The following is a 25,497-nucleotide window of genomic DNA, read 5'->3' as shown; positions in this document are numbered from 1 at the left end:
AAAATGTGCCATCTGCTTCTTCACCGCCAAAAACTGCTGGGCGAAGTCGTCGACAGTGTCACCAAAGAGGCCAAGCTGGGAGACGGGGGCCTTGAGAAAGCGCGCCTTGTCAACGTCGTGCATCTCGACCATGTTCAGCCAGAGGTTACTCTCCTGGACCATGAGGGTGGCCATTGCCCACCCGAGTGCCGGCGCTGTGACCTTCGTGGCTCTGAGAGCGAGGTTGGTGGCAGAGTGCAGTTCCTGCAGCACGTCGGGGTCGGAACTACCAAGGTGCAGATCTTTGAGTGCATTGGCTTGGTGAACTTGCAGGAGAGCCATGGCATGCAGGGCAGAGGCAGCCTGTCCGGTGGGGCTGTAGACTTGACCCGAGGAACCGATCGCCTTGACCCGGGAACCGTTCGAATAGTCGTGAGGGGGGGACGGAGGTTTCCAGTCCAGCCTCGTGCTCACGGTGGCCCGGGAACGCATAGTGGGGACATCTGCACATCAGCCTCAGACTGGGCGAGCAGACCCGAAGGTGGAAGCACATATGAGTCATCAGCATCAAACGCCGCTGTGACGCTCTCCGATGCAGCGGCGATATCATCCAATTCCAGGGGCTCAAGGGAGAACGCACTCATCCCGAGCTCGGACGGAAGCAAGCAAGCGTGCCGGGGGCCAGGTGGTTCGTGGGGATTTACCCGGCAAAACCAAGCCCGTCGTCATCCCCAAATTGCCTTCATCGCCAGCCGGGTCGTTCTCAATCCCGTGGGAAAAAGGAACGACACGGGGGGCGGCTGAAGTGGCTTTCTCGTGAGAAAAGAAAGACGCGACCGCAATGTTGCCATGGCTATGTTCTGGCACTGAGAACACGAACCATTCATAAAACACTGCCTGCGTGTGATGGCAGCCCAGGCACGTGAGGCAGCTTTTATGACCGTCAGAAGTGGAGAGAAATCCAGAAACAACACAGAGGCGGAAAGGCATCTTGAAAAAGACGCGTCCTGAAAAGGATGTTCAATGCCGCTGTGTATTGCTCTTTTGTGAGTGGAAAAGTCAATCTCTTTTAGAGAAATCAAAACTCTTTTTGGATGAGAACACTCTTTTAACAGTGAAAAGCGCTGTCGAAGCGCCCAGGGGCATAGACTGCACAGTTTGCAGAGAGAGAGAGAACGCCAGCTGGAAACGCGCCATAGATCCAACAGCAATGCATCTCGCTGACAGAGGTGAGTGAAACAGTGGTGAACTTCAGCTTGCTGTTGCACAACCGTTCGGCTCAGAAGACAAATTCTGACTGGCACTCACTGCCCCGCTTCCCTTTATACCTGTATGTCCATGGTGGGGCATGAAAATTCTGTCTGCCAACTTGACATTGGCCTTTTCTCAGGTTCAGAGGTACGTTTGGCGTCCCAGGAAGACCTCTTGTGTCACTTCATTCAACACAACATCGAGTGAGTGACAGAAGGGGAACATTCTTTTTTAAGCACTAAATCTAGTTTATCTGTTACAATCTCCCAAAAAATTCATCCAAGATTAACAATCACAATAATCTTTCATTATTCCCCTGCCATTGTAATGCTTTCTCACAATAAAAGAGATTAATGGGTTCACGAGAAACAAAAGCCTCATTTGAATCTAGAGTCTCATTCACATTCCCAAAGCTGCACAGTGGGGCTACACTGCTAAATGTCATGCCACATCCCAAATGTCAGCTTATCAAGAGTCAGTATTTATTATTCAATGCATCTGTCCCTCCATGTTTTTTTTGGGTGATTAATTTGCTGTGAAGGGCAAGGTTTGATTTTGTGCATTTCATACATTTCTTAAGAGCATTTCTTAAGACTCTTTCTTAAGAGTCTTATCTAGATTATTTCAATCTCCCTCTCCATTCTCTTGAAAACCATAGCTCACTTCTGTTGGGATGGAAGGAAGCTGAGAAATTTAATGAACACTGTTTTAGCATCCAACTCTTAAACTAGCCCAAGATGGTCTTAGATTGCTTAAGATTGTCTAGCTGAATGCTAACTAGCTACGCTTACTAGATTGCTAACTAGAATGCAAATTAGCATGCAACACTATACATTTGAAATATAGTTAGCTTTGTTGATTATAATAGGGGTTTTATAATTTGTTGTGTTGTGGAAAGGGGGTCAGGAATGAGCTGGTTGGCATGTCCCTGTAAGCCCCTGCTGGTACATGCCAGAACTACACCATATGGTGTCAAAAAGCCTGTTTCCCCATTTAAAGCCATTCAGAAATAACAGTGAAGAAAAAAATAAAAATTCCAAACAAAGTTGAGCACCACTTTCAAGATGAATGGGGATTCAAGTGGATAGCTCTCTCCAGATATATTAGAACTTCTTTCCTGTTAAGCATAGCTCAATAGGGTGTAAAGGTGAGCTTGCAGACAAGCAAAACAACAAGCAGTTTTGGTACCTTTAGTGCGTGGAGCAGAGGCAGAGCTGATTGATGAGGCTAAAGAAAAGCGCCGTGTGACCTCTGTTTCCTTGGTTGCAGATTCTGAAGTGAGAGGCAGGAAGGAGTTAGTAGTTAGTCTAGTTTAAAAGAAAAAACAGGATGATGGGTTGGTATGAGAGACTGAGGATACTCAGAAAGTGAACACATTTGCGGTGGGTTACATTATGGAAAGGCTGTTTCTACTTGAAATTGTACTTCTCTTTTCAGGTACTTGTTCTCTGTCAGAGGAACTGAAGTTATGTTCAACCGTTAAAGCTGGGGTTTTGTGGTTAGTGCACATGTTCCAAAAAAATACTCCTGTGGGTGATACTCAAAGTTCTTGTATTTCTCTCTTTCCCTTCTCCTTTTGTGATTCATTCTACTATAATTATAACTAAAAGTGAGGTTAGGCAATCAGTTGGAATGACATCTTATGAGCACAGGATGAAGTAAGAAGGGTGATAGAGTAGGGATCACAAAAAAAATGTTAATTTCAGTTTGTTTTGAGCAGAAAACTGCATCTACTCATCCAGTGGCCTCCTTAGCAAATGGTAAATGGCTAGAATAAAATAAAAGTTCAAATAAAAAGGGGGTTCGGTTTATGTTCTGCAAAAAAAAAAAAAGAAAACACTTGAGAAGCTTGAGAAGAACGGCTGCCCTTGTGACCTCTTCTGAGTGATGCATGTTCTAGTATTTCTCCTTTTCCCTTCTACTTTTGTGTTTCATTCTACAATCATTATAACTAAAAGTGAGGTTAGACAATCAGTTGGAATGACATCTTATGAACACAGGAGGAAGTAAGAAGGGTGATACATAGGGATCACAAAAAAAAACAATTTCAGTTCGTTTTGAGCAGAAAACTGCATCTACTCATCCAGTGGCCTCCTTAGCAAATGGTAAATGGCTAGAATGATATAAAAGTTCAAGTGAAAGGGGGTTCGGGTTATGTTCTGCAAAACAATAAAAAGAAAACACTTGAGAAGCTTGAGAATAACAGCTGCCCTTGTGACCCTAAATCAAAATAGCTATCCTTATGAGATTACATTTATTAACATCTCAACTACAAAATCACATGTTCTCAACAGGCGGATGAAGGTAGTAAAAAGTTAGACAGATTGCAATGGAGTATCACCTGAAATTACATAACTCCTGCCACTGAACTCTTTTCAGATAGGCTAATGTATGGAACAGTCTACACTAAACTGAAGAAAAATCACCCGAAAGATTTGTAAGCTTTGTCCCAAGGGCGCACAATGATCATGATCTACATATATACATTTACCAAAGGGCATTGTATGCTAGGGTCAAAAGGATCTTTTTCTTTAACTCTAACTTTGGAACTCTAACAAAGGACATCCACAGGCCCTCTCTAGGCAATACAAATCAATGGCAACCATGATAAAAAAAAAAAAAAACAACATCATCCTTACAAATGTTAATACTGTTTTGAAAATGTCAGGAGCATGGTGCAAGCTCCCTGAAACACTACACTATGGCATTTGCTTGAGCTTGAAGTTTCTCGGTTCTTCTGCTGTTTACTGTGTAGATGCTGAAGCTGACCTGCTTAGCATAGAATTCAGATTCCGAATTCCTTTTTGGAAGTCACACACGTCAGAACAAAAAATATAAGTGATCTGTGAGACTGGCAGTGTGTGATGACAACTAATTTGAACATGGGGACAACAGTTGCACATCAGCATGAGAAGATGGATGAGTCCAAATAGAGACAAGCTGTGATTTTGTGCCTTTACCTGCGGGGAGAGACCTGCGGTTTGACAGGCCCTGTAAGGTGAAGCGTTTTCTAGCTAGAGCAGAGCGCTCTGAGCCAAAGCTGGCTGAGGCTTCAGCTAAAAGAGGAGAGGAGAGGACTGTGGTTAAACCAGCAGGTAGAAAAGTGACCAGAGGGGAAAAGATAATGAGAGAGAAGATAGAGGACTCTGTCCTAAAGGATGTCTTTTTTTTTTTCTCCTGTATTTGTGATGGACAAGAGAGTAGACGTATCCAGCATCTGTTTAAATTATGGCTGTCAATTTAAAATGTCAATTCAGAGTGATAATTATATATTTTTTAAACAACATTTTTTTGTAAAAAAAAAATCAATTCAAGCTTAACTTATCCAGCTGTACAGGAAATGTGCAGCTGCACAGTCAACAAACCACTCTTTCTGGCAGTAGACAGCACAAGATGAGAAAAGAAGGGGTGTCGAGACATGCTTTTCTAAGTTTCAATCTAAGTTTCACTTGAAACTAAAAACGCTGCGTTTATGACTTAATGCAACCAAAGTGAGATGCTCTAAAAATGCCCATCTGACACATGTAAATAGACAAATCCTTAGAAAAGCCTTTATATTAAGCCTACCTCAGACAGACTTGATGAATTCAATTGCAAAATGGATTGCTGTGGACTGTAGATCAATGATAGACTTGATATGAAAATAAACAATATTACCCTTTTTGTAGTGCCTAATCAATGCTTTACTTGTCTGCCAAAATAATGTAATGTATTTTAATTATCTGAATATACTGTATATATACTGTGCATGTGTGTGTGTGTGTGTGTGTGTGTGTGTGTGTATATATATATATATATATATATATATATATATATATATATATATATATATATATATATATATATATTTTAGGGCTGTCAATCGATTAAAATTTTTAATGAGAAAGCCCCTCATATAAAAATAATTAAACATATGATTAAATAATTATCTTTAAATATTAAAAATGTATTTATATATATATATATATATATATATATATATATATATAAAATGCATTATATTCTTGTGGCAGAAGAGTTAATCATTGATAAGACAATACAAAAAAAACGGCTTTAGAATACAATGTATTATTTACTACCATATTATTGATCTTAAGACAATCATTGGTATACAGCTCACAGCTATCTATTTCACAAGTGAATTTGTCAATCAGTTTGAGATTTATTATGAGGTGCGTTGCGGCATAAAAATAAAATGTGTATGTCACTGTGTCAAGTTAAATATAGTTTAATACTTAAAAAACATCTTGAGATCCCTTAGTTCGAATTTGCGCTCCATCAAATGTTTTGAACACAAGAACCTAACGAATGTCGGTTTTGTGCTGTCTGGTTGTTTTCTTCACTGTATAAACTGCGTGTTGCCACACAGCTGAAATTTTAATTACTGCCCTCTGGAGTAAACAGGTGGTACTACAAGCTTGCATTTCTCAGTAATCTTCCTTATTACTATACGGGAGCATTGCGATTAATTGTGTAAATTTTTTTAATGCGTTATTTGTAATAAAATTAATCACACTGAATTAATGCATTAAATCAACATCCCTAATATATATATATATATACACACACACACACACACATATAATTATTTAATCTTTACATAATGAATTAATTTTATTTATGGGCCTTTCTCGGCAAGTATCTGATATCCATAATTATCTCATGTAATATTTTTTTTTTTAAATGTTAGAAATATATTGCACTAGTTAATTATTCTGTGTTTGTTGTATTAATAAACAATAAATTATATATATATATATATATATATATATATATATATATATATATATATATATATATATATATATATATATATTTTTTTTTTTTTTTTTTATCAAGATCACAATTTGTTCCTGTATTCTAACAGGTAAAGCATGGCACTAGCAATGCCAAAATCATAGGTTTGATTCCCAGGGAATGCACAGGCACAATCAGATTGTGGAATACTGCATGTCACAAAGGGATGCGCTTAACTTGACCCTTCATTTCCAGAGTGATGAATAAGTCTCTGCCTGACTCATGATATGATTGGACTGGCAAGCCTTAAGACATTTTGGACTAAAAATGCTAAATAATATTTTTTATTACCAAGATGAAATCTAGATGCTACTCTATGAATTAAACATGCAATTTTTTTTGCACAGTACATCTCAAAAGCAGTCATTGAATAGTATTATGTATACTGTGCATCTGTATTAGCCTAATGGCCATCGGCAACCCTGCTCTCCAGATACCAGCATCAGCATCGGTCATTGAAGAACAACAACTAATTCTGACATGTCACATATCCTGGAGGCATCACTGACAGAAGGGTGTGAGACTTGTATAACATCACCACTTCAGGTCATAAACTCATAATTCTCTCCTGTAGTTTAGCACAGCACTACCTGCAGGGTGGGTTTGTCAGGGGCGCTGGGTTAGCACAGTGTGACCGTTTATCCTCAGAGGAACTAAACACCTGTCAGAATCATTTACTCACATGCAACTTAACAGAGCAGCAAAATTCCTATCACAACAATCTTCATGCTAAACCACCTCTCCTCTTCAATCAGACAGCAACAAAGACAGTATTCTCAGCTTCAGATGGCACAGACTACCCACAGCCCATTCACAGACCATCTGATTCATATTGCACACAAAAATGGCAAGCACTTTCTTGATCTGGCAAGCTCTAATCTGATTGGCTGGCTTTATGCAACTTACAAACATAATTTTTACAAAGAACCAGGTTGATACAATAAGCGTTTTTTAGGAAGAACTTATCATTGGAGTAGCCAAAGTTTGCCAGGTCAGTGCAATCAAATATTCAGAGTTTAGTTTGAAGCTTAAAATCAAGTCAACTTGACATCCACTAGATACCCAGAGGTAATTGGGAGCAGTTCATGTCAGACCAACTCAGTTCTGGAATACATATGAGTCATTATGCTTGGGCAGATGTGAATAGCGTTATAACCGAGCTTTGGAAATACCTCACAAAAGTGGAGGAAGCATTTAAGTGCCTTCCATTAACCAATTACCCATCATTGGTTGTACAGCCATTACAACGGTGATTCGAGATAATGTCCTAATTAATGATAATGCCTCTAAATGGTTCAAAGCAAGCAGCAAGCATTTCACTCAAAATGACAAGAAATCAAGAGGGCTTTTTAACTGCTGTGATTCTAAGGGATGAATAACCCTGAATAGTTGGTTAGAGAAAGGGTAGGTTATAATTTTCAGAATGATGTTTAAGCGTGAATTCTCTGTATGGGATTTTAAAGGGCTTTCACCTCGTTTGTGCCGCAGATTTGTGCCTGTGTCAGCCCGCTTGTAGCCCGTTTCGGGACTGGAAGAGTCAGACTGCCGAAGAGCTGTTTTGCGCACATTTCTGTCAGGTAAGAACACAAAGAAAATAACAGCCAGTTAGCAGAACACAGTGGTGGATTTTTTTTTTTAAAAGGCAAAAGGATAAACACGTGTGTATTCAAACACTCTCACACATACACACACACCAAGTACCTCATGGGGGCATGGTAAATGCTCTCTGTAATCTTTTGATGAAGTTGACTGGCTTCTGTGTGGAGAAGAAAGAGAGACCAAAAGGGATCATTCAGAGATCGTTCAATGTTTACGTGTTCAGCGTTTTTATGCACTGATGAGAACTGAGTATAGAAGTACCTGCATGAGTGTTCATGCAAGTTTTGGATGATAAACTTCACCCTTTCATAGTATAAAGTGGAGCATAAAAAAACAGATTATTGACTAGTTGTGGGTTTTACACTCCACATCTGCTCACACTTTCTTTGCCTGCAAAAGTTTGTCATGCAAAGTTAAATGTGAACAAGTCTTAAGTTTGCAGGTTGAGGTTGTTTAAGTTTGGAATATTTGTTACAAGTTTGATGGTTTACAAGTTTGAGATGATAAATTTACTGTAATATTGGGATAGCAGACAAGAGAGATAAATAATAAAATAAATAAAACCACAAGAAAACTAGGAACAAACCAACAAAACAGTCTAAACAGAACAAAAACAACAACAACACAGAGAACACAGGGCAACATATACACAAGAACAAACAAGGTTAACAAGACTAATTAAAACTACACAGCTGGAAACAATCAAGGGAGGTAACCAGGAACAGTGTCAAGACAAGAACCAGAAACTAAATTTAAAAATAAAAATCCACACAAAATGTCACCAATATATTACAGATTAATTACTCCTGATGCATAAAACACAGGAAATAAAGAGAGCCCGGAGAGGCAAAAAGCAGGAGATCACGAGGAAGTCGATGGAGGAGCGGGAAACAATGAGGGGTCATGAGTGGGCACAGAATATGGGTTATCAGGAGGCTCCGGTGAGTGACATGGAAGGGGCGGATCAGCTGGGGGCAATGGTGGCAGATGAGGGATGAGGCAGATGAGCTGCAGACCACCTTTACAGGGGGGCTCTGTCATGTAGAGGACTTTCCCCTTGCGGCCAGGAGAGGACATTTATGTTCAAATATTTTTTTCTTGGTTGTTGTCTTGTCTTGATTCCTGGATTCTCTCTGATTGTTCCACAGCAATGTCCTGTTAACTTTGCTTGTACTTACTATATATGCTTCCTATATATACTGTATATTGCCCTTTTGTTCTCTGTCTATATCAGTTCTTTACCTTTGTAGCATGTAGCGTTTGTCTTCCTGTATTCTTGTGCTCTCTCTCGTTTTGCATAATGTTTCATTACAGGAAGTTATGTTACATTTGTTTCTTTATTTTTGCATTGTGACATTGGATTGTTTTCAATGCTAGGTTGTGGCAGTTAGATTGTAATTTCCAGGGAGAGGTTACAGTATGTGGAGGCTGGAACCAGGATGTTTTTAGGTGCCTTTGGAAGCATAATTCTCTCAGAAATACCTCGGCAAGCCTCCAGCTGGCTTGTTAAGACTTTACGGATCTCTGACACCCACGTGTTCTTCACATCCATAGAGGAGGCCTGAAAGAGCACACTGAATCAGACACATCCTAAAACTAAGTTTTTCTGATATGGGAAAATAGTTCCCTCCCATGGATGAGAGATGGAACAACAAGATTAAGTCAGTAAATTATATAAAACATAAATGTTGGCAGGATACCACAACTGCCCTTACTTGCAGTGTTCATTGAAGCAACAAACTAAATTACAAGTAAAAAACAAACAAACAAATAAATGAACCTAACCATTTACTAATAGAACAACAATGTTGCTTATGTGCCATGCAGTTTAAATGCTAAAATATGGTTTATGTGAATGTACAGTATATAACGGTACTCTATTATTCTTTGTGACATCCAATATGTTATAAATAATCTTGTGGCATTGAGCCTTACCTGGATGATGTAGACTTCCTCTCTGCCATTGTACCAGATTTCAAACTTCTTGATGTCTCCCTTTACATTTTCTGTGATTCCCACCGAACTCATCTATAATCAAACACACCAATGAGCCTGTTGTTACATGATTAAACACATTGGGCTCTATTTTTGTGAGTGCACTAGGTGCACCGCAATATGGAATGACTACATGCTACACCTTATCAAATTTTCATAGGAGCGTTAATTCTATGTGCAATTTTCGTGCTATAGCAAAGTGCAACTGGCCGTGAATGGGAGTGTTTGCACTATCTGTAAGTGGCGCAAAGTGCAATATGCTATTTTCCTGAGGAACAAGTCATCGTGCTAAGATGTGTGAAAAGCAAGTCTATTCTTGTGCAAAGTCTAAAATTAGTTCCTGCATTTGCAGTTTGGGGCTTTCACAGCAGATAATGTCTAAAAATGAAGTTTATTTTTATAGCACCTTTACAAAACTCACGAGAGATTTATTTTTGCTGTTCCAGGCACACATGCATCACTTTCGGTCAACTAAAATGGTGTCAAATATTTGTTCTTGACAGGCAAACAGGAAGTTTCCAAATTGTTACTTGAATGGCTGATAACATCTTCAGAACTGAGTAAATATGAAGTTAATACTATTCAACCAGGTCAACTATTGTGCTACCTTCAACCTTTTTGGCCACAAATTTATGCTGTGATGAGTTCTGTTGCACCTTTAATGAGTGCTTGAAGCTGTAGGAGGGGGATTTCTCATGACCGTCAGATGTCTCCTCACGCTTCTTGCAGAACAAAAGCATTTTGTTGTAGAGAAACAGGTGCCTCTGCATGGGTTTAAAGCGGGCCAAGTCCTTCACTTTACTGTGACCCTTCTTATGGTCTGTCCAAACATTGAAGGATCCTTGCATGAGCAGCTTGCCCAGATCATTCAGATTGCCCTGAAAGACACACATATTTATATGTGCACAAACAAAATCCCACACACACAAATATATACTGTTTACACTACCAGTCAAAACTTTAAAAACTCTTGACTGAAAAGTTTCTCATGATCTTAAATATATTTTGATCTGAAGCGTATTCTAAAATATTTGAAATTAGTTTTGTTGACAAAAATATAATTGTGCCAAATTTTGCCATATCATGTATATTCTGTCATAATTACAGTAACCTTGCACTTGTCCACTATTAATGCATTTATGAGCAATCATTAAAAGTTTAACATCACTTCAGAAACCCAGTAGCAGCCAATGCTTAATTTACTGGAATATTATACTAAATTCTATTCAATGTTGATTTTAAAAACATACAGGATTGAAGGGACAATTCACTCCCTTCCAAACACTCCTCCATCTATGACATTGACACAAATACAAAAGCAGATTCCAAACAACACAAACATACGTACACACAAAATCGTATCTCATCTTAATCTGTCTCACTTTCAAATGCATTACACCGATTTGTTTATTGTAAATGAGGACATGATTAGTGAATGCTTCGGATCAATTTGTGGCAAAAGCAGCCCATGAATTCAGAGATAAATTACTCTTGTACTTTATTTTTGTTTGTTTTCTCCACAGTTTGGAATGCCCAATTCCACGTGGTGAGTTGTGCATGCAGAGCCGGATTATCCATAAGGGCACTTGGGCCAGTGCCCAGGGGCACCAACCATTCACAACCACTAGGGGGCACCATATGACACAAGCTTTAAAAATATTTTTCGTAAATTGTTATATTTTTAACTTGAAATTCTTGAAAGACCATACATAACTTGTTTATGAACACTAATTTAATAATAATAATAATAATAATAATAATAATAATAAATTATAAATAAATGAAGATAACATGACCACTATCACTCCCCCCCCTCCCCAATCTGTCACAGTTGAGTTGGTCCACAACAATTACGCGCAAATGTGTCATTTTTTTAACGGCTACTACAGAAAATGAATCAAAATCCAAAATGGACAGACGGCAATTGAGTGGTTTCGCAAAAAGAAGATTAAAGAAAGAGAAGGATGCTAGACGTTTAGCTACAATAAAAAATGTTCCAGGGATCGACAAATTTTTGTTAAATCATCAGTTTTTGGGAGAACACGGGAATTGCAGACACCAGCAGCACTAAGTCTGACACCGCTGGCGCTGCTAGCGGGGGAGATGCAGCAGCTGCTAATGTTAGTCAGGGCGTCGGCGATGCCCGCCAGGCGAATGAGGATATTCTCCTTGTCCTTGGGGGAGACAGGAGCGAGGAAGACTCGGGTGAGGAAGAGGACATTAATGAAGATAAATATTAGGGGTGGGACGGTACATGTAAGTTATTCGTATTGAACCGAAACGGTACGGCGTTACGTCTCGGTGCACGAATTTACACTGAGAATACACGGTATAAAAATAAATAAACTAAATAGCGATACATATCGCTCTATTTCGCATAATGTACAGTCTGATCAAGATTGCAATGCTGGAGTGTGTGTGTGTGTGTGTGTGTGTGTGTGTGTGTGTGTGCACGCGCGTGATCGAACTTTTTTTGGGGGGCTTTTGAGGTATAGTGCCCAGGGGCACCACACTGTCTTGATACGGCCCTGTGTGCATGGATACCACAGAGAATAGCGTTGGCCTCCACACATGCTACTTCTCCATGGTAACAAGCTCAACAAGCCACATGATAAGATGCATGGATTGACGGTCTGAGACGCGGAGGCAACTGCGATTCGTCCTTCACCACCCGTATTGAGGCGAGTCACCACGCTCAAAACATTCAAAACAAAAGTCCTTTCCTTGTTCCTGTTAGGATAGTTTCAGCCTCCCCTTTTATCTTATCACATTTCTGCTCAACATGGAAAACATTTACATATATAAAAATAATGTAATGTGCAGAAACCTCAAAGCCAGTGATGGCAATCTGATGCATGGAGTCATTGACTGATTTGATGATGTCCAGCATGGTGGCCAAAGCTTCCTCCAACTCAGCTGTACCTTCTGAGTTCTTACTGCATTTCAGCATCTCCTGTAATATGCAGAGTAGATTGAAAAATGTGTGTGTGTGTACCTAAATAAAGTTTGAGTGTACACTTAGATAAAACCAAAACTGTCCCCAAAAGTTAGCTAAGCATGACAAAAATAATAAGTGAATAGTTTGATTTAGTCTAACTATGTAATTATGATTAGCTTTATTTTGCTAACTACTGTAAGTAAACATATGTGTGTATGTGTGTGTGTGTGTGTGTGTGTTTGGGGGGGGGGTCAGGTTTTGACTAAATTATGGGGATTTTTGGTTAGTAAAATTGTACATTCATCCATCCAATGGTCACCATGAGGAAAAATCATAATAAGTTATCTAGATAGACAGACAGACTTTCAGATTAAGGGTCAGACACACTGTCGGATGGATGGATGGATGGATGGATGGATGGATTTTTAATCGTCAGCTGGGCAAGAAACATAATTCAAATCAGTTAGAAAAGATAAATCACACTTAGAGTCTATTTCAAAACTTAGTGAGCTGCCTTAATAATGCTGACACAAAAGACACCTCATTTAGCCAAATTCTAAGGTAACATCTTATGTATCCTTCCATGGGAAGGCAGTCCCACAATACACTTTGATTTGAGTAAATCCAAGATGGAGAAAGAACCAAGAGACATTTTGATTATAAATATATTGGTAACACTTATATTATACTTATAATAAGGTTATATTATTGTTCATTGTTAGTTCATGTTAGCTAATGTTGTTAACTAATGTTAACAAATGGAACCTTGTTGTAAAGTATTACCAATATATTCTCTTCAGGACTGAAAAGTATTGATACAAAATACTTTAAAATAATATAAATCGGTGCCTCTAAAAAGTTTTACCCACAATGTGTATGTGCTATGTCAGAACAGTCTGAATGTGTGTGTGTTGAGTTTTGTGGATATGGCTTGAAAGGCCTAGAAAGAGTCACAGTAGATAATTTAGTTTTTTGTTAGGGGATTTTGGAAAAGCCAACATAATAATGATATTATTAGAAAAATGAAGCTTTCCTGTTTTTACTTTATTACTTAAAAAAAAAATTTTGTTGTTTGTTTTAGGTTGTGCAATCTTTGTGGCGACCAAATTTGTGTAGACCAACATTTTGAGGACCAACGTTGTGGTAACTACAAGGAAAATGGCTTCATAAACAAAATAATCTCACTTCATAAGTGAAAAGGGAAAACATTCTAAAACCTTCTAAAAAGGAGTCTATAAACTTAGAACAATAGATGTTAATTAGAGATCTCCACCATGTTATTAAAGCAAACATGTTTAACAAAACAGTATAAGATTGAAGGACTTGCCTTTAACATCAGCTGGTATTTGGTGATTCTCTGCACAGGCTTTAGCAGGTACGCGTCTAACGAAAGCTTATGATCCAACCTTTTCTGACACTCCTGCATCAAAAACCACTTTAGGTTTGAAAACATATTGTATGTAAAACATATGGAAGTTATAAAACTAACATAAACAGGTCTATAGGCCTCACCTGAAAGAACAAGCTGTCTCCACATTGCCGCCACAGCGCCTCAGAGCGTGGCTTATTTTGACAGTATTTCTCATATATCTGCAACTCTTCCTTCTGTAAGACACCAGATAGCAACAGTGTTCGATATCCATCTCACACACTACAGACATCAATCTCAATCCATCATGTCACTCACCCGCTTTAAAAAACACGTCCCCAACAACTCTGGCTTTTCAGTACAGTTTTCCAGCTCTTTTAGAAATATTCTGCACAAACAGTGGGGTAGAATTTTAGCAAAGAACCAAGGCATCATTCACCAAACAAGCTACAGTGGCTGTATTACTGAAAAAAACAACAACTTTGAATTCAATCTTATATGTTTAGGTTTAGTAACAACAGTGATTTCATTGCTTGTGAAGTTCCTCATTTGTAAGTAGCTATCTATAAAAGCATCTAAAAATAATGTAAATGTAATGTAAATGAGAACTAACCGTGCCAAATTGAACTTACACTTAAATATCTGAAGGGCATTGCAATAGATCAAAAATTGATACCAAACCAAAGGGGTTTGCAAACAACTTTTCTTCACATAACCTTACTTATAAGCCATATTTTTAATGACTTTTAACCAAATTTAACCATCTGTAGGTAATTGTAATGGATGTATGAAGTCTGTTACCCCCAGGTTCATACAGGTGCCCTTGCAGAGAAATCACAGCTCTAGTTCATCACATTAAATATGGAAATATTCTACAAAGTTGACATCATTTCATAATTGAAAAACCTATCAAAATAAATGCCATATGGTTTTCGATTTTGTTATATAATGAAAAGACGTTCACATACAGTATTTTAAAGTGTGGTTTATGTTTCCACATACTTTCTGGTGCCAGTGTATGAGAGGTAAATCGGCGGGGAGTATGCAAAAAAAAAGAGAGTGAAAGAGGATGGGCAGAAATAAAAGAAAATAATGAGAGTATCTGAAAGTCAATTTTACAGTAATGGGAAACATGACTAATAATTCAACAGAAATTCACATAACTGAATAACAATATCTCAATTTAGCCTGTAAATATTTAATCTCTGCCAAACATATCAATACACCACGTACAGTATCAACATAACAAACACAAAAGCCTTTTCAGGGTTTTCATTAATGATGTGGTGACAGGCTAATGTTTCAGGGATCGTAAGAGCACTTAACTGAGGTTACAGCTGGGATTGATAAGGCAAGACAATGCTGTGCTGTTGTTTATCTGCGCCTGATTCACTGTCCATATGAAACAGGTGCTAGGGAGCGGCATATGAGGGAGTCACGCTAAGCTCTGGGGGTTTCTATAGATCCTGCTTTTGTCAAAACCATGGACTTCCCTGTAACTGGACTCCACGTGGGAGACAATGAACTCTAAAGCAATAATCGCTATGAGGCCAGCCAAACATGGGCTGGACAAGCCCTATGGATTAAAAGAAACACTTACTACAGACACAATATGATATCCAACCCTGCAAAAAAATAAAATCGTGTTTTCTCGTAAAAATATCTAGGCATCCTAAAAACAAGATTAATTTACTTGATAAGCAAAATGACAAGATAAAAAGCCTTGTTTTCACAGATAACAAAATATAGTGAGAATTATGTTTATATATAGCCTATGTATACTGTATATATTTCCCAATGTGGTAAGAAAAATGACCTTGTTTTGCTTTTAAATTAACCTTATTTTTTGTTCCTCACTTGCAAACAAGACAGAAATATTGAGTTTAGTGTGCTTCAAAACTTTAGGGTTATTCAGCTAACTACAAAGAAAGAAAGAAAGAAAGAAAGAAAGAAAGAAAGAAAGAAAGAAAGAAAGAAAGAAAAATAATCTAGCCCAACCAGTTGTCCATAAGTGCCATGGCATGCTTGTGGGAGGGTCTCTCTCATGGGTTACTGTGTTAATAACCTCTCACACCTAATTCAGCAATTTCCTTACTTCTGGTGAAACTGGTAGATTTCAGGCAGATTGCCGAAGAGAACATCCTTCTTGTTTTCCAGAGATGGTGGGATCAAATAGATCAATTCAGGATCATCCAGTGCTGTGGCGTAACCCTGCGGTGCGTTCACAAAATTAGAAATGACAACCACAATCAATCGTATGTCATGTCAAAACAAAAGATGTCAATTCAAATTCACTTGAATTTTAACCATGCTGCTGGTAAACTAATGCACAGCAAGATTATATGACATATCCTTATATATACATAAATTAAAATAACATTATATTAAGTGATTTATATGAGTTTTGTGTGTGATCTTGAGTAATTTTTTTTTTGTATTAAATTCAAATCATTTTATAAAAAGAGGTCTGTGTGAGATCATAAGTACCTGATTTAAAACGTTTACTTAAATCAAAAATATATTTAATTTTTAAGTGATTTAAATGTAAGGTATTTTTTTGGTAACTAAATTCTGAGAGCTGTGTTATATATATATATAAAAATGTATAAATGTATAAATGTGAATGTACTAAGTGTGCAAGCTGACTTGCATAATGTTTGCCAACAAAAATTCAGCTTGAAATAAAAGGTGTTACTGGCCATGTGCCACACCTTCCTCTCTTATTTCTTGTCTAATGCTTCATGTACCTCTATGATGCTCTGTAGCTCTTCCACGTACAGCCTCTCCGTCTCAATCAACTCATTCATTATGTGACTGTGGGGAAAGACAGAAAAGAATGTGTATGTGATCAGACCAAAGGTCAGAATGTTAGCTTGGTGAGACACTGTTTTTGAGTGCCAAAATGAACATTAAATCATCATGTTACGTGGATGAGGTAGGTAAAGTAATGCTTTTATATTGTAACAGATGATAAAAACGATGATGATGATGGCCGTTCCATTGAAACTGTTTGGTATTTTGTAAATTTAGAGCAATGATACATCCTTTAGCAAACATTTTGGTTTCACAATATCTGTGACAATAGTCAATGGAAATGTAAAGTTAGTTGGTTGGTCTAACAATGGTGAAATGACAAGATTGTTTTGCTTCCTCTTACCCTGATACACTTAAAAAAGAAAATAATTTAAAAAAATCCTGACATTAGAAAGATTTAATCAAATGGTTTAAATTTAGAACATAGACAGATTGATTGAAATACATGTGCTTAACTTTGCCAATTATAATTAAGTTGTGGTTGCTTTGCCATTTACCAAACTGTATATTTAAAACATATGAATTTAGTTTTTAATGTATTTAAAGTTCATACGCCTCTGTATGTTTTCCTTAATTCATAATATGTACATAACTTAATAACCGCCCAATTCAATTTGATGGAAATGTATTACACAGGTGAAATCTTAAAAATGAACTGATTGTTTTTTTAAGTGTAGTCACTGTAACACCTTGAATGACCCACTCAGAGATGAATCCTTTCTAACAAAATTTCTTTTAAAATGCAGGGCAAGACTGATTAATTACTTTTATTGTACTGTAGTGCTGCATGCTATATGTGAACCAGCTGACCTAAATTCCTTGTTCTGCTGTCTTAGGAGAGACTCTCTTTCCACAGCTGTTGTTCATATGGTAAAAGCTGCTTCGGGGAAAAATAAATTATCCCCACCCACCAACACAGGAAACACTCCCTCTCAAATAGACACTCAGCTAACAGCTACATTCTTCTGCTTTCGACACTGCTGCTACTAAATGAAAAGTCTTCAAAAAGTCCAGGGCTTAAAAAGCTTTTCACATTTCACAGTGAGTTACTTAATTCAATATTTGACTAAAGAGAGTTTTACACATTCATAGAGTTTCTGGTCAAGGAGTTCTTGCTGAAGCAGGCTGGGAATTAACTTCTGTATGCCAAGCACAAAATGTATCTTCATTGGTGTGTCAAGCCATGGGGAACTGCTAAATTTACAGAGCAACTGTGGAGTCTGTTTATTTGAAATGATTTTCTGAAAAAGAAACAGCAGTACAGAGTCCTTTTTTTTCAGAAATCAATCAGTTCTTCAAAATATGCTGTTTAACACATGACAAATGATGAGTCTTATGACTCTGTTAGGGGTTTTTTTAGCTCTAGGCGAGAAACAGTTTTGGAAATCTAAAAATTACTTTTCCTCTGTGCATGCTCCTTAAATAAATATTTCCAGTTTGACAGATGAACCCTGTTGGTCCATACATCAGTTTAGGGTGTGTATGATCCAGTGACTTTCATTATCATGTGCGTTGTAGATTTGCTGCTGTAATGATTTTTTGGTAGTTGTGAATGTTTTGTACAGCTCTCAGCAGATCTGAAAGTTCAGTGGTTTAAAGCCTGCCTTTATTTAACGTAACGCTGAGTTGGTGATTGCTTTCATTCACTAAACAGGAACGGCGAGTCTCCCCACATGGTCGAGGTTTTGAATAAGCTCTCAACAAATGTTGTCAACACGTGGAGCAATTGATGGAGAGGTATGTTGTTTTAAAAGCAAATAGATAGAGTGATAATGGCGAATACTGGTGTGATTTTAAAAATAGTAGGCTTAAATGATTTACAACTGTATTAAAAAGATTAATGCCCTTAAATGGGAGTTTATTGCATAAATCCAATATAAGTGAAGCGGATCATTATCATAATTACTTTGCAGACTATATGAATCTTTGTTGGGTAGTTCACATGAAATATTTTTGGAAAGTTGACATCCTGCTGTGTATCTATGCTGTATCAAATCTATTCTTTTATAATTATTATTGCATGCAGATTTTAAGACCTTAACTGATAGAAAACAAGGAATATTTCAAAATTAATTTGTTACACCGCAGCACCATTTAAAAGGAATTAGTGCACTAAAATTATTAGGCAGTTTTTTTGAGTTTACTTAACATAATATAAATTAGTTGTACTAACTTAATTTTTTTTTTGTTGGATTGTAAAACTAATTTGTATTAACTCACATATTGAAGTATAGTTGACCACAACTTTTGTGAAATCATGAATAATATATTAAATAATAATAAGTAAAAATAAATACATTCTAGGGAGATTTCCACCAAATAGCATATAATTCTAATTCGAGTGCCAGTTAGTTGAACTAACTTGCAAAAGGAATAGATTTTTCAGCTATGTCACCAATATCAAGTTAATTCCACCGTATAACTGTAGAAACCAAAATGAACACTTATCACCCTAATGGTGATATAAAACAAAACACAACTTTTCCCTTCAAAACAACATTAAAATACTAAAAAGAGCTAAAAAATCTATTAATTATAAACAAAAATTATTTACATGTCCTTGTAAGGTGCCATACTTTGACCAAACAAGCTTTAACAAATACAAGCACAAAGGATTTGGGGTATTCACCCCAGCTCTAAAAAGGATATGAATCAAAATCACAATATTTCATTTTTTCACCCTCATGCCATTCCAGATGTGTATGATTTTCTTTATTCTGCAGAACAAAAATTGCGATTTTTAGAAGAAAATTTCAGCTCTGTAGGTCCATAAAATGCAAGTGAATAGGTGCCAAAATGTAGACTTTTGAACTCTGAAGGGTTCAGTAATAAATATCGTTGTATTAAAGAAACAAAGATGAAATTAATTAAATCACTAAGTAATACAAGACATGTTCACCTTGAACTTAACATTTTTATTTTTTAGGCAGCATTAACTGTAAATTTTACAGTTTTACATTAAACACAAATTTTACAAGAACATTATTTTGGGAATACAAGGGCATTTTTTAGGCTTATTTATAATGATTATCATTCTATTTAAATTTTTAATTGTCTTTAGTTCGTAATCTGTAGGTTATTAGTAATTTTCCACCTATTGTCATTGACGGATGCTTGCGTGATGGCAAATGTATCCATTTGATCACTTCATTATTTGAATGCTTTTTTTAATTTAAAGTGTAATTTGAATTTAGAGAGACCTTTTGTTTATGTTTTTGTGTTTCAATATATATAAATAATTTTTTTAAAGCAAAATCAATAAAACTAAAAAATTCACCAACCCTTGGCAGGAGGGTTGACGATGTAATCGAATATTGCAATATTTTTTTAGCCAATTATCGCTAAAGAATGTTTTACATATCGCCCAGACCTACTACAAAGTTACATTTTTAAAGAAATATATGCATTATATATATATATATATATATATTTAGATGTTGTCTAGAAGATTATAAATCTATGCTTGTACATTTTGAAATGATCATACTTGTTTTTTTTACAGATTACATATGCTGGGTTATGGAGTAAAGTAGATTGTCTTGACCTCAAGTACAAGCAAGGATTCACCATTTTGTGTAGAGTGTGAGAAAAATGACTCAAAATAAAAAGGGAAAATGTTTCAGGTCAATGCTTCTGATAAACCGACACACTTGCACAGAGATGACAAAGATGGAACTCAGGCAAGCCCATCCTTGAAAAACCATTGACGGAAGTAAATCAGGATTGCATTATTGGATTTGATAAAAAGAGGGTTGGAGAGAATTATTAATTCACTAGAATGTTTATGAATTGCAGAAGGGTCAGAAAATTGACTTTTCTACAGCTTGTCTCAATGTGCTGTATCTTGTCAGTGCTCGTGGTTTGTTGGGACAACGTGGATCACCATGTTGTGAGTCATGTGAAGTCATACTCCTACCGCTATCTGATCAACAGCTATGACTTCATAAAAAAAAGCCTCAGTGTCAGCCCAGAGGAAGCTGCAAGGTTTGGTAGTTTCCCGTATCTGTTCAATAACAAAAACATCTGTAAAGACCAGGATGTGTTGCTGCTTCTCTTTGTGAAATCTTCTCCAGGAAATTTTAAAAGAAGACAAGATATTCGCTCCACTTGGGGTAATGAGTCCTACATAAGTAATGAGCTGGGTGTTGTCGTGAAGGTAGTGTTTGCAATGGGCCTCCCCCCAGACATGCCCTCTCAGAGTATCCTACAGAATGCATTGTACAAAGAACACATGAACCACGGTGACCTGGTTCAGCAGAAATTTCTTGACACCTTTCATAACCTCACTTTGAAACTTCTACTTCAGTTTCGCTGGACGCATGAGAACTGCGCCCATGCCCGGTTCCTTATGTCTGCTGACGACGACGTATTCATCCATGCTCCCAATTTGGTGCATTACCTTCAGGATCTCAGTAGACAGAATGTGCGTGACCTCTGGATTGGCCACATGCACAGGGGAGCACCTCCCATTCGACGTATGAACAGTAAGTACTACATGTCCTTTGAGATGTACCAGTGGAACTCCTATCCAGATTACACTGCTGGGGCTGGGTATGTCGTGTCGGGAGATGTGGCAGCCAAAATCTATCAGGCCTCCCAGTCTCTTAATGCCTCGATGTACATTGATGATGTCTTCATGGGTATCTGTGCCATTTCAGCCGGCGTCTCGCCCCAGGAACATGTTTACTTTTCGGGTGAGGGGAAAACACCCTATCACCCATGTATCTATGAAAAAATGATCACCTCTCATGGACATGAGGATGATGTCAGATATCTGTGGAAGGTTGCAACCGCCCCAGAGGTAGAAGGTATATCCTCTGGATTATTAGGGAAGCTGTATTGCACAGCTGTGAAAATTATGCTTCTTTGTAAGCCACACTTTTCAAACACCTATTCATGCCTGGCAGCTTTTACATAATTGTCTGGGATTCCAAGCAGTATTTCATCATTTTTGTTTACGTTTGTTTTCAATGTTAAATAAGGTGTTATTTTTTCGGTAAATATACAAAAATATGCACATACATTTTTTTTAATGTTTTATTATGGGGGGGTAGGATCATATTATGTGCCACAATCGAAACCAAGTTCAGCCCAATGTGTTTATGCAATATGTGCTAATTCCTGTGCCATGATTCTGTCGACAAACTGAGACAAAGGTGAGATGGGTGAATCTCACAAAATTTTTCAAGAACCTCTCCCAGAATTATATTTTGCATCAATGAAATGAAGCATATTTTCCTGACCATTAAGGTTTTTTTTATTATAATTTTTTTACCCCAATTCCTTTTACCTTATTGCAAAAAATATATAAAATCTAATTCTCATTACTAAAATGCAAAATAAATAAATATATTATTCAAACTGTGAAATATTTATACATAATGATAGCATTTACTGCACTGCTTTTCATTTAAGCTCATTTCAATAACTGGTAATACTTCACAATATGGTTGTGTATATATATATATATATATATATATATATATATATATATATATATATATATATATATATATATATATATATATATATATACTGTGTTCATTGTTAGTTTATGACACCAATACATTTACAAATGTTAGGCTGACAAATGCAACCTTATTGCACAGTGTTACCAAGTACTCATTATTCTGTACATGCAATTATAGTATTATATACAAATGACGTTGGAGTATTTTTAATTTTTTAACTGTGATTTGGCATGAAATGTCAAAATACCCAAATGACCTGGATGTTTTTTTGTAAGATTGTAAGAGTGTGGCTTGTATATTATTACATCATCCTGCTAATTATAATTGGCATATAATGCACCATCACAATAGTTCAAACTGTCTTTGTTTAATATTGGGAGAGAAGTGTTTTAACCAAATGTTTTCTTGCCAAATTAGTTTTTTTTTATATTTTTCCTAGACATCTAAAGTCAAATGCTTCTGCTTACAAGAGCAATAGGACATTTTACTGAATTGATAATACAACATGGTGTTAAACATGAAGGAGGATTTGAGCCTTAGATGTTTTACTGTATCATATGAATTTCACAGAAAGAACTGGACAATACAGTGTTTTTACTGAAATTATGACCATACCTAATTCCTCACAGAAATGATGCCAAAAAATGTATATTTGCCATATCTGTTTGTATAACAACTTATCATTCTGAATTAAAATCATTGAAAATGTTCAATGCATCTCCCTTTTTTTAAGCAAGTTTTGTCTCATTCCTAACTCCATCACTGTCACTTTTCTCTCTTTCACCATCCATCAGTATTTTTCACATATAAATGGCATTAACAACCATTTTCTGCCATTGGCATTTTTAAATAAATGTATTTCAGTTAATTAAAAAAAACAGCTAAAAGATCAAGGATACGAATGTATTTAGTCACATAGAAATTTGGTTTGGCTATGCTAAATTGCACATTATACATATTTTAGCCACGGCTAAAAATAAAAAAATAACTATATCTACATGTTGCAAAACTCTCTTTCTGATCACAAAAAAAAGAAGAAATCAACACAAAATTGAAAATATCTTGCAGAATTTATCAGACAACAACACTTTTTAGGAGGGAAAAAGAAAGCAGGGGAAAAAAAGTCAAGTGTTAAATTTAGTGTTGTGAAATAAGAAACTGTAGTCATAGCAGCGCAAGACCTGTCACAGTTGTGGTGTGGAGGAACAACTTTTCATACCAGTTTATACATAGAAAGAATAAAAGCTCTACTGACCTGTTTTGAGAGAACTAAGAATACAGTCTTTTGCGATGCAAATGCAAACCAGTCATGTGATGTAAACTTACTTGGTGGTGAACAAACTGAGACAAACAAATTAATCCTGTATGTGTAAGAAAGTATTCCATGTAAAAAACATTATCAAATTTCTTTAGAAGCCATCAGAGTATGATGGAATGATAAAGGCAAAAGCCTGCTATTAGATAATGTATTACTGGCAACTTTTATTAGGTAAAATAATGGGAGTAGCTGGAATTCTTCACAATTCTTCAGATGAGAGTCAGACATTAACCAAGGCTATGGGGAAAAGGCCCTTATAGTGAATTTCTTTCACCTTTTTCATCTGTTACAGAATATTTGCTAAATTTCACAATATTCTGTCTATTTAGTGATATGTTATGTGTATCTATAGACCAGCAGTTGTCAGATATCTCAAAAACAAGTTTTCTTCAATGTGTAGACAAAATGAAGTGCTTTTTGATTTGATATATCACTGCCATGTTTGTTCAGATTTAAAATGAATTTTAATTCATTAAATCAATTGAATTTGACAGAAATGGGACGCATACGTATTTAGGGTTCCCACTTATTTTAAGGCACAATTTTCCAGGACATTTTATCTGCCCAATTGTTGTAATATATACTGTTTAAGCAAAAACACAAGAGTTGTCATGATGTGCACTGTGGTTACTGGATGATTATTTTATCTGAATTCCTTATTTGACAGTTTAATTACATTTTAGTTTCAAATGGTGTCTAATCAAATTAATTCATTCATTCATTCATTCATCACTTTATGAGCAACTGGCTTCACACATTCACTTTAAAGCATGCAGCACATGCAGATTATATGTTTATTCAATTCAATTCAATTCCATCCTTTTGCGGTTTAATAATCACACTAGGACATATCATGATTGTAATTTGATTAATTGTGCATTCAAAACATTAATTTTTGTCCCAAATATGTCTGTGACATTACACATTTTAATGCCATTTTTATGTCAGTTATTCAGTGAGTCCGTCCATGTCCTGTCCATAGGTCCCTATATGACACAATCGTTGAATTATTGAGAATTAATTCACATCCTGAGGTGTAAAGGCTGCATCACCACGCTACCATCTCAGGGTGTAAATTCATTTATTTAATTTTTGAATCTGAGGTCCAACCTTTTTTTTTTACTAAGGTTTACAAAATGTTTTTTTTAAGTTAACACCAGGGATGTGCACCATTCAGAACTGAATGAAGAATGGCAATTCAATTCTAATTCAGTTCCTGAATTTGGAGTAAATTTGAACTGAGGTAGCAAAAAAGATGTAGAACTGCAGTTGAAATTGGAATTTAAGGAAGTAGAATTAAAATGGAATGAATTTCAAAAATTTCACATGAATGTTTTTTTTTATATTTTATTTTTAATAATACATTTGATTTTTCAGTATAACATGAAACATGTTATATTAGCATATTATCATATGCAAAACTAATGGGATATTTCCATAAGCATTACACTGTAAAAACATTTTCTTAGTTAACAAAGCTAAAAAATCATTGAAATATTTACTTGATTATTGTTGTTTTTTGGGCTTATCAAATTTAAGGAATACAAGTTATCATCTCAATGGAGCTTTTTTATTATAACATACTTAGTCAAACCAAGTACAGCAGCAAGTTGGACTAATGGATTTATTGGCCATTAGTAAGTTCAAATTGGCCTATCCAAAATATTTATGTGGTTCAGTCCCATTTACCCTCTTCCAAGCATGCACTGGGGCATGACTACTATGGTTGCATTGTTTGGCCATTTGCATATTTTTTTTACATTGTTGTTGGTGGTGGTTTTATTCTCATGGTTGTTAACTTGTTGTTTTGCGAAGTCAGGATGACTATGGATTGTTTCTCTAACAAAATGATCAATTTGTTGACAAAATGTCGAGGTCTGTGTGTGCCATTTTATCTTTTTTTTTCTCATATTTGTGAGTTATGAGTGAAATTGTGATATTATTGGTTTAAGACAACAAACACATC

At 36.3% G+C, this 25,497-nt stretch overlaps 2 protein-coding genes across 3 annotated transcripts in view; one reads left to right on the top strand and one right to left on the bottom strand.

Moving 5' to 3' along the window:
- Nucleotides 1–25,497, bottom strand: part of LOC127632484 (guanine nucleotide exchange factor DBS-like) — a 90,650-nt gene that overhangs the window by 21,736 nt on the left and 43,417 nt on the right. Inside the window, exons 16-27 of the mRNA XM_052111072.1 lie at nt 16,676–16,742; nt 16,024–16,139; nt 14,247–14,316; nt 14,072–14,164; nt 13,887–13,979; nt 12,449–12,574; nt 10,278–10,499; nt 9,562–9,654; nt 9,109–9,187; nt 7,729–7,783; nt 7,500–7,597; nt 2,419–2,502 (exon numbers count right to left, since the gene is read on the bottom strand). Of these exons, the coding sequence (XP_051967032.1) occupies nt 2,419–2,502; nt 7,500–7,597; nt 7,729–7,783; nt 9,109–9,187; nt 9,562–9,654; nt 10,278–10,499; nt 12,449–12,574; nt 13,887–13,979; nt 14,072–14,164; nt 14,247–14,316; nt 16,024–16,139; nt 16,676–16,742 (1,196 nt within the window). The remainder of the gene's footprint in view (nt 1–2,418; nt 2,503–7,499; nt 7,598–7,728; nt 7,784–9,108; nt 9,188–9,561; nt 9,655–10,277; nt 10,500–12,448; nt 12,575–13,886; nt 13,980–14,071; nt 14,165–14,246; nt 14,317–16,023; nt 16,140–16,675; nt 16,743–25,497) is intronic.
- LOC127632492 (lactosylceramide 1,3-N-acetyl-beta-D-glucosaminyltransferase A) lies at nt 16,759–22,170 on the top strand. Of its 2 annotated transcripts, XM_052111091.1 has the most exons (4): nt 16,759–16,863; nt 17,579–17,783; nt 18,397–18,479; nt 20,245–22,170. In XM_052111091.1, exon 4 carries the CDS (start codon nt 20,521–20,523, stop codon nt 21,658–21,660), a length of 1,140 nt encoding a protein of 379 aa, XP_051967051.1. In that variant the 5' UTR covers nt 16,759–16,863; nt 17,579–17,783; nt 18,397–18,479; nt 20,245–20,520; the 3' UTR covers nt 21,661–22,170. The 2 variants fall into 2 exon arrangements, with proteins under 2 accessions (XP_051967051.1, XP_051967050.1); XM_052111090.1 differs by lacking the exon at nt 16,759–16,863 and having other exon boundaries at nt 17,319–17,783.

This window comes from Xyrauchen texanus, chromosome 39 (genome assembly GCF_025860055.1).
Source record: "Xyrauchen texanus isolate HMW12.3.18 chromosome 39, RBS_HiC_50CHRs, whole genome shotgun sequence".
Classification (NCBI taxonomy): Eukaryota; Metazoa; Chordata; class Actinopteri; order Cypriniformes; family Catostomidae; genus Xyrauchen; species Xyrauchen texanus.
This window is presented reverse-complemented; position numbering and strand designations above follow the sequence as displayed.

Bases quoted from the DNA above. Each gene is read 5' to 3' on its own strand.
- LOC127632492 (XM_052111091.1), top strand. From the start codon at position 20,521: ATGTTTATGAATTGCAGAAGGGTCAGAAAATTGACTTTTCTACAGCTT.